Raw genomic sequence first — 10,008 nt, forward strand, 5'->3', positions numbered from 1 at the left:
CTATGGTGCCTAGTCAAGAAGATTCTTATTTAGGAGGAGAAGTACTACAAAATGATCTAAATCCTGAGCTTCAAGTTTATACTAGGAAGCGATTTCATCTGAGAAATAATGACCCGAATGTCCACCCGAGTTCTGGCATCGAAATTTTAGGTAATCCTATTCCTTCTATTTCCGACCTTGATGTTCCTATAGCAATTAGGAAAGGTGTCCGAAATTGCATTAAACATCCTATTGCAAATTACCTCTCCTATCAAAGACTGTCTAAAAACCATAGAGCTTTCACATCTAGGATTTCACACTTGTTAGTTCCAAGGAATATACAGGAAGCATTGGATGATCCGAATTGGAAATTAGCAGTCATGCAGGAGATGAATGCTTTAAGGAGAAGTGGTACTTGGAAGATAGTTGATCTACCCAAAGACAAGAAAACAGTTGGGTGTAAATGGGTGTTTACGATAAAATGTAACGCAGATGGAAGCGTTGAGAGATACAAGGCGAGACTGGTGGCTAAAGGCTTCACTCAAACTTATGGGATCGACTATCAGGAGACGTTTGCTCCTGTTGCTAAAATAAATTCCATCAGAGTATTGTTATCTCTTGCAGTAAATTCAGATTGGCCTCTACATCAACTTGACATTAAAAATGCATTTCTCAATGGTGATCTTGAAGAGGAGGTGTTCATGAGCCTACCGCCGGGATTTGAGCAGAGACTTGGAAGCGACAAAGTATGCAGATTGAACAAGTCATTATACGGACTCAAACAATCACCAAGAGCGTGGTTTGAACACTTTGGGAAGGCAGTTATCAGTTGTGGCTTCTCGCAGAGTCAAGCAGATCACACAATATTTTATAAACATTCAAAAGACAGTAAAATTACAATTTTGATTGTTTATGTTGATGACATCATTTTAACTGGTAATGATGAAGCAGAGTTAGTAGCCCTCAAAGAGAAACTCGCAAAAGAATTTCACATTAAGGATCTGGGAGCCCTCAAGTATTCCCTCGGAATGGAATTTGCAAGATCCAAGGAAGGTATATTCGTTAATCAGAGAAAATATGTTCTTGATCTCCTTAGAGAAACAGATATGCTTGGTTGTAAGATGGTGGAGACTCCGATCGAGCCTAACTTGAAGTTACAAGCTGCTAAGGCTGAAGAAGTCAAAGAGAGGGAACAATATCAGCGACTTGTAGGGAAATTGATTTACTTGTCTCATACGCGGCCTGATATTGCCTTTGCAGTCAGCATGGTAAGTCAGTTCATGCACTCACCAGGGGCAGAGCACTTTGAGGCCGTTTATAAGATCTTAAGATATTTGAAAAGAACTCCAAGGAGAGGCTTACTGTTCAAGAAACATGGACATCTTCAAGTTGAAGTATACACAGATGCAGACTGGGCAGGAAGTGTTACAGACAGGAGATCAACATCCGGATACTGCTCCTTTGTAGGTGGGAACCTAGTTACATGGCGGAGTAAAAAACAGAATGTGGTAGCTAGAAGTAGTGCAGAAGCAGAGTTCAGAGCTGTTGCCCATGGAATCTGTGAAGTAATGTGGATTAAAAGAATTCTTGAAGAATTAAAACTTTCTCACCCGACACCTATGAAGGTCTATTGTGACAACAAAGCAGCTATATCTATAGCTCATAATCCAGTTCTACATGATCGCACAAAACATATAGAAGTGGATAAACATTTCATCAAGGAGAAAATCAATGCTGGCATAATCTGTATGACCTACCTTCCAACAGGTGAACAATTAGCTGGTGTGCTAACGAAGGGACTACACAAGAAGCAATTTGATAAGCTGACTAGCAAGCTAGCTATGGAAGATATCTTCAAACCAGCTTGAGGGGGAGTGCTGGAAATTTGTGTTAATAATAAGATAGTGGCATGTATATAATATGATAGTGGTGTTGGTGGTAGATAATGGCATGTATAGAATATGTGATAGTGGTGTTGGTGGTAGATAGTGGCATGTATAGAATATGTGATAGTGGTGTTGGTGGTAGATAGTGGCATGTATATAATATGTTAGTGGTAGATAGTGGTAATATATAATATGTTAGTGGTAGATAGTGGTAATATATAATATGTAAGTGGCATATAATGGGTTATAATGATGTTTGTAATATCTCCTATATAAGGAGTGTCATTTGGTCTTGTAAGATAAGAAGTTTTGAATATAACAGAAATATATTCCTTCTTCCTCATATTTTTCGGAGTTCTTCTTCCTCATATTTTCTAAGTAATAATAATATTCGACTTTTTTCCATTCGCCCACGTAGATAACTCTATGAAAATTCTGCAATTGTTGGAGAATTTCTCAGCCCACATCATGAAATTACTACATCTATACTTTCTAAACAAAACATTTACCTGCTTCCTATTAAATATGAACTACCTATTTATCATAAAATAAAATATGAACTACCCAAAATGCAACTCCCAAGGTCATAGTCATTGTGAAACTTGCAGTCTGTTTCTTTCTATAATTGTGATAGATTCCCCTATTGATGCTTCATCTATCTAAAATATTAACACTTTTTGCTTAATCATTAAATCTCTATTGGAAAGAGAAGAAAAACCAAGTATGCCCAGCAGCAAAGAGAAAAACAACCAACTAAGAAAGGAGAGGATGAACGAAAGAGACACAAAAGAAAAACCAGCAGCATACTGGAAGAAGAAAAGGAAGGACAAAACTAGAAGAAAGCAGTGAATAAAGAGAACCAGCAACAAGGAAGATACACCCAAAGAAGATGAGAAGGCTATGGAAGGAACCTGGAAAAAAACTAAAGCAAAGAAGGAAATCGAATGAGGAAGGAGATGAGGAAAACCTGATCACATAAGAATGAGAAGATGAACCTTACGTCCATGATAATGGTGTATTCTTAAGATGAGAAGTTTCTCGTCTATACGAGGTTAATACACAATTTGCAATGATAGAAGCATATTACATAATTCTTATTTAAGGACAAGATTACATTGTCTAATTAGGAAGACAATTACAAGAAATGTGAATCCAAATCCTACTGTTCATAAGATTCTTTAAAAAGAATAATATGTTCTCACATGAAAAAAAAATGGACCTAGAAACCCTCAAGAGAAGAATAAGAAGTGAGAGTTTTAGGAACCCTTAGTTTAAACATAAAACATTTATAAAGTGTCTTGTATACTTATTGTTCAGAAATATATATATATATATATATACATAGAGAGAGAGAGAGAGAGAGAGAGAGAGAGAGAATGGAACTATTAAGTCCTATTGATCTTACCCATATCATATTAAATTACTTAACCAAGCAATATGCATCATGGTTATAAGTTAGCATTAAACATTCACGTATTCTGAAATTTTTTTCTCAGAACAAATTGTTAAGAAAATAGGGCTAAGATCATGTTAAGTGCAACTGGATCATATTAAATGCTCTTTTTTTTGGTCGTCAAGCAAAGAAATTTTTTATTAGAATGAAAAATGAACAAGAAGAAGAGGAGTGGGACAGACAGAAGTCCAGCAAGATAAAGAAAAATAAAATACACTAACATTCTACAACTGGCTCTCTAATCCCTAGAAATTAAAAATAGAGGTGCCTCGTTAAAAAGGGAACCACTAACACCCACACAAAAAACAGACTAAAAAACAAATCATTTCCCAAATGCTTACAAGACATTCTGCATTCTAAAAAATTATAGCATTCCTTTCTAGCCATAAAACCCAAATTCTGCACAAACCACACATCTCCAAAGAGCTCATGCCTTGAGATCCAAAATCTCTAAACAATGCAAAGCAATGCTTACAAGAGGATCGAACAAACCAATCAACCTCCGCCAAATAAAAATAATAATAAATCATGCATGGCTATTTATTATTTTCACACTAAACACTCATAGGAGTTATATTCTAGTATTTTACCAACCAACCAAAAAAAAAAGAAAAAAGAAAAAAAAAGAAAAGAAAGAAAGAACAAGAACAAGATACATCAAACTCGACAATTTCAAAAGTTACATGAATCATAAATTGTGAATCAAACCATGAATGGTAAGATTCTTCATAGATTCTACACCAAAATAGATTCACCCGAAGATTCACAATTTCAAAAGTCACATGAATCATAAATTATGATTCGAACCATGAATGTTAAGATTCTTCACTGATTCTACACCAAAATAGATTCACCCAAAGATTTATATCAATCTATGCATGAATCATGAATCGTAAGATTTTGTACTTGAAAAAAAAAAAATTACTCGCTACCTCACAATGAGCAAATGAGAGATTAAGTTACAAAGACAATCAAATTGCAACAATTTGACGCCTCCTTATCATATTATCAATCATGAGAACCTCTTGTGAGTCACATTCTGCACAAAGAAAGCAACCTTGGAGGATTGAATTTGGATGTGGCCTCAACAAACAAAATTCCTTTCCAAAGAAAAGTCACCCTCTACTCTTCAACATACTATAACACAACATGTTGTATAATGCTCTTTTTCTTTTTCCTTCTTTTGTGTGTGTTCTATTGTTTTGCTTTCATTTTGAACATAAGATGCTAACTACCAGTAAGTCACTGCATAAGGGAAATGTAGGAGGGTGGGTGAGAAAAAACATCAACAAGAGATCTCCATTTCAGGCAAAAGTGTTGTCCAACCACCATGTTTTTAAAAAATGTATTAATCTGATTCTCACTGCAATGATTGAACATCTTTTGATGTTAATTAAATACTTAAAATTAGTGGTAACAAAGTCAACTTAATGCATTGGAATGTCTCTTCTTGTTTTCAGGAGTCACGGGCACATGGGAAATTCTACTGGCATGTGGATGCATGCACCATGCCAGGAACTTTTAAACTTAGTATTTCTGAGAACTTTTTATGGGTTCAGGGCATGATCAAGCACATCACGCTTTCTGACCTGGTATACTTTTAACAAAAAAAAGAATGCCCTCACATATTCATTACTATGTGTTGTAACCCAATATACCATTACAAAGAGTCAAATTATGATGCAGTTTTTATTACATATTTTGTGCTGTAACCACTGGATCCTTACATATTCTAATACGTTATGAAAACAAGAAATTATGAAATAGAAAAAAACAGTATATGATACTACATCTATAAACAAAAACTGCACCAAAAGAAAATGGAGCGGCAACATTGCATCTTCCAACAGTGGCTATGGACAGATATCAATGCATATATTTATTTCATTTTCTTCTTTTTAATAAAATTTCCTTTGTTGTCAGTCACAAAAATTCCAATGCAGTATGCACACATGTAGACCCAAGTTGGGATTTCAAGCACAACACCTGAAGCACTAAACGGAAGAACTAAACGCATCCAGCCAATTAGACACATAGTTCCAGATCAATCTGGGGGCATGAGCAAGAAGCAAGCCAAGCTGACAAAACTATGGGAAATATGCATGTGCTTTAGCATTTTTTTATTTTGAAAAATGTAATTGTGTACTTGACTATGAAGATTTTGTGACAGAGCAAATGCAAATAGAGTACAACATAGTATATTTGATATATAAGAAAGCGAGCAGTACATTTTATTTTAAGAAAAAAAATTAAATTAAAGATAAAAGAGAGAATAAATTTGAACCTGAACGGCTGATATACTGATAGCACCATCAATAACTCCAGGTCGAAAACCTAAGCCCTACAATATATGCAGTATAAACACTCTATTTCCCAAAACATCCAGCAATTGAAGAGAAAAAACATACGAGAGATTTGTTTTGCACATAACATCAAGAAAGCATCCAATTTGAGTGAATCAATACATAAATTGAATACAAACTTGAGATAATTTCAATTTATTCAAAACATGATGCCCAACTTGTCAACTCGAATTCTATATTTTGATACCAACTTCAATTCTATATAACCGAACTTAAATCTCTTCTTTGAGGTTCACAAACAGTAACTAATTCCAAAAATCTATGTAGTTTCATATGTATTTTATTTATCTTATTATTAATCAAGGATTTATTGTATAGCTAGAATGAACACCATATAATTGTGAATACTTTTTTCGATATGAGTAAATTAGAAATGCTAAGTTGTAATAAGATTTTTCCTATCGACAACAAAGGATAAAATTAATAAAAGCAAGGAAAATACAAACAAGAGAAAACAAGAAGTTGTCCTTGTAGAGAAAGAGGAAGAAAAGAAAAGAACATAAAATCACAGATGTTATTTGTTAAAAATATTTATTCTCCACTAAATTCAAGTTGGAAACATATGATTGAGTTGGGTTTTGGTGACTGAAAGCAAGCAATCAACTTGGCAAAGCATATGGTGTCTCTTTATTAATAAGTTCTATTGTATCAACTACTAGGACCTTCAATCAAATGGATGAACAATTTATTTAGTCTTGGAACTTATGGGGCAATACAAGAATGTAAAAACTACAAAGAATTTTTCCTTCCCTAAATGTATATATCCTATTAATGCAAAAGCAGTTCATAATCAGATAAAATTACAACGTTGTTCAAAACTTCAAAAGTCAAGCACAGGTTAAAATTTTGATCTTGGCATAATTTTGTTTAAAGTTTTCTAAAGATCAAATTATGACCACCTGTGGTAGGACATATAACGAGATATTTATTGGTTCCTGAGCTCTATCATGGCTTGTCACTCCTTTCGCATGATGTCAAGGGATTAAAACTCACACTTGGAACTTCCTGAATTATAAATTAAATTGCATCTTGTGTGATACAATTCTTTGGTGCTAAGGACATTGTTCTCATCACATAACATTCAATCGACAGATCACCTATAAAAACTTGCTCAGTCTATTGATACTTTACAGGATATGAATACTTAAACATGGCTAGCAGTCAAAAATGCTACTTTTTTCTTTTTAACATCTTGTTTAGAAATTAAATATTACAATCAGATAAATTTTATGTTATTTTAAAACCTACAGGCAAACAGCAGATAAGTGATCATTTTAAAATCAACTCTGAATATTTCCTCCTCCATTTGATTACTCTTTACTCAAAAGCATTTATTAACATACAAGGAACTGGAGAAAAGAAAATCTAAAGAACTCAACAATATTGACCTTTTTTAATCTAAACAATGTCACATTGTATTTAATAATCCTATATGTATGTAATAATCTACAAAATTAAATGTTAGAAAAAATCAATAGTTGACATAGGTGGCTACCTGACCCATGTCACCAAGTATAAGATCACCCTCCGCCTCGCGCTCCAATGCAACACCTAGGTTTGAATTTTACATTAAAAGAAAAAATGGGACAAGATGAGGGATAAAGGGGGGAAGACAAAAAATAAATAAATAACAAAATATATATAAAAAAAAAAAAAAACTTGAGCTTAACTCAAATCCATAAATTCACATACTAAGCATTGATTGTGATATATCTAAGCCAATCCATTGGTGTCCATTCTCAGATAATGTCTCCCCACTAAGTCCTGATCCGCAACCTATAAAACACAATAACAGCCAAAGTTAACTTTTTAGTTTTGTGCTTTTGCTAAAAATTACAAAAGATGTAGGCCACAGCTTGTGGAGTCGCTAATGATCTTGAGAGGGAATAAAAGAAAGGTAAGTAAATATGAAAAAATTTAGGTACAAAATTTGAACACCAAAACGAATTATACAAACAAAATTTGCATACAGAATCCCCATCCAGCATGACGTTAAATGGTATATTGCCAATCTTTACCATATCATTTTGTGTGAAAATTTATTGCCTATGGCACTGCTCACATGAAAGGCCAAAGCCTAATTCAACACCCAATATGAGTTTCAGTGTTCAAGTGCAAATGGATCATTAAATATGTGAATTTTCTTTTCCACTTAAGCTCTATTCGGTTGCTAAAAGAATCGATTACAATAAATTTTTATTTTTTATTTTTGAAGTTGAAGATAAAAAGCTCTCGGCAACCAAACAGGGTTTTCGACAATTTTTTATTTTCAAGATTCAAGTCACTCTCAGAGTATACCCTTTTGTAAACAATACATAACCCAGTATTTATTTTCAGCATTCAATCACATAATAAAATTATCAAGAGTCAAGACAGCAATTTGGGCAATTCAGCCAATTAGTTCCTTCCCCAACAATTATTAGGCAAATCAATCATATCATTTACCCATTTTTATTTTATTTTATTTTATTATTTAAAATTCTTGAGAAATACTAGAAACTTATTCAAGTCCTGATCTTGATAGCCAAGAGAGAAAAAGAAACACTTAAAATAATTACCAATGTCAAGAAGTAATCTGGGGACTCCATCATCGGGCAAAGCAAGAAGCTCGAGAGCTCTCTCCGAGAGTTTTGCCTGTAAAATTAATGAGTTATATATATATATACATATATAGGTATAGAATATGTGGAAGTAGTGTAAGAAAGAGTACCTGAATTTGAATGATACGAGAAGAGGAGGTGTATTTGCGAGCTTCTTCATCGTTGTAGAATATCTCAGGAGGAGCTTGTACCTCTGGCCTTGACATCTTCAATTCACAAACACACACTCCACCAACTCTCTACCAACTCAGAGAGAGAGAGAGAGAGAGAGAGAGAGAGAGAAGTTAGGTTAGAGAGGGAATGATAGCAGCCAAGAACCCAAACAGAGCCTAAAACCACAGTTTAATCGTTGTGGCGTTCGGATCCTCTTCTAGTTTCTCAACACGACCTCGTTTTGAGAACCCGAAATCAAAACCCTAATTTCTAAATTTGAAATTTAGGTTGTGTTTGATTATATTTGCCAAATATTTTTACCCACTTTCATGAGTGTGGTGTTTTAAGTTTTCAAATTGTAATTTTAAATTCACTTTTGAAAACTTCTTCCTAGACAGAAAAAATTTGGCTAACTTCTATGTCTTCCCGAACGTCCAGGGAACGTTCGATCTGTTGACTAGAAAAGTGTTCAGTATTTTCTTTTTACACCTGTTATTTTTATATTGTAAATAAAAAATATTTTCAGAATTTTTTAAATTTTTATATGAACTTTGAATATAATTTTAAGTTGTGTGTTTGATTATGAATTATAAGTTTTTTAATCAAATAATTTTTCTAATTTCAAAAACTCAAAACTCCCTCCAAAATTCTTTTCAAAACTCATAACCAAACAAATTTTTCACATTCAAATCATGATTACAAAACTCGCAACCTCAAAATACAACTCTATTCTCAAATCATATTTAGAAAACTCTACCAAATACTACCCTAATTTCTCAATCAAAATCCTAACTTTTCAATAAAAAAATTCAATTTCTCAACTTGCTTTCATTGTTTTCAATAGCAAGTTTTGGAAGACCAACTTGGTTTAATCTATGACGTCAGAGCTTCGGTGGACAACAATTGTTGAGAATTTTTATTTATTTATTTATTTTTGAGGTGAGTTGTGTTTGAGAAGTTGATTGACTTTTGTCTTTGTTAATTTAATGGTTGTGAGATAAAAAGTGAAATGATTATGAGTTAAATATGACATTTTGTTTTATTGATTGTTTTAACCTATTTTGTGTTTTAGTAGGCTATTTTAGCCAATCCTCTTTCCAAACACCCCTTCTTTTCTTTTTTTTGGTTATAATGAATAATATAAGGGGAAAAAAAAGTGCAGAACTGTTGGGTAGCTCAAATTTTCCCTAGCCCGAATGACTCGAAGTGCCAAAACAACGTCGTTTTGATACTTTTTTTTCTTTCTTTTTCTTTTCCCTTCTCTTCTTCCTCTTCTTCCTTCCCTCTCTCTTTTTCCTTCCTCTTCTCTCTCTATACTTTCTAGCAGCAACGAACTCATAATCAAAATCATTTTTTTTTTCTTTTTCCTTTCCGTTCTCTTCTTTTTTTCCATTCTCATTTTCCTTTGTTCAAAATCAAAACTCAAGATCAAAATCAAAATCAAAATCAAAACCAAACCTACATAATCAAAATCAAAATCAAAATCAAAATCAAAACAAAATCAAAACAGCCACAGCCGAAGATCAAGCTGTGGCCTCTCCGTCCATGGTGGTGGGTTAGGTTGTGGTGGTTCA

General features: G+C 33.5%; 1 protein-coding gene across 1 annotated transcript in view; it reads right to left on the reverse strand.

Annotated features, from left to right (window-relative positions):
• Positions 1–8,772, reverse strand: part of RID2 (S-adenosyl-L-methionine-dependent methyltransferases superfamily protein) — a 32,774-nt gene extending 24,002 nt beyond the window's left edge. Inside the window, exons 1-5 of the mRNA XM_028249476.2 lie at positions 8,392–8,772; positions 8,240–8,315; positions 7,374–7,457; positions 7,177–7,232; positions 5,603–5,659 (exon numbers count right to left, since the gene is read on the reverse strand). Of these exons, the coding sequence (XP_028105277.2) occupies positions 5,603–5,659; positions 7,177–7,232; positions 7,374–7,457; positions 8,240–8,315; positions 8,392–8,487 (369 nt within the window). The 5' untranslated portion in view covers positions 8,488–8,772. The remainder of the gene's footprint in view (positions 1–5,602; positions 5,660–7,176; positions 7,233–7,373; positions 7,458–8,239; positions 8,316–8,391) is intronic.
• Positions 8,773–10,008: the final 1,236 nt, after the last annotated feature.

Source organism: Camellia sinensis, chromosome 10, assembly GCF_055761805.1.
Source record: "Camellia sinensis isolate YWXY chromosome 10, ASM5576180v1, whole genome shotgun sequence".
NCBI classification, from domain to species: domain Eukaryota; kingdom Viridiplantae; phylum Streptophyta; class Magnoliopsida; order Ericales; family Theaceae; genus Camellia; species Camellia sinensis.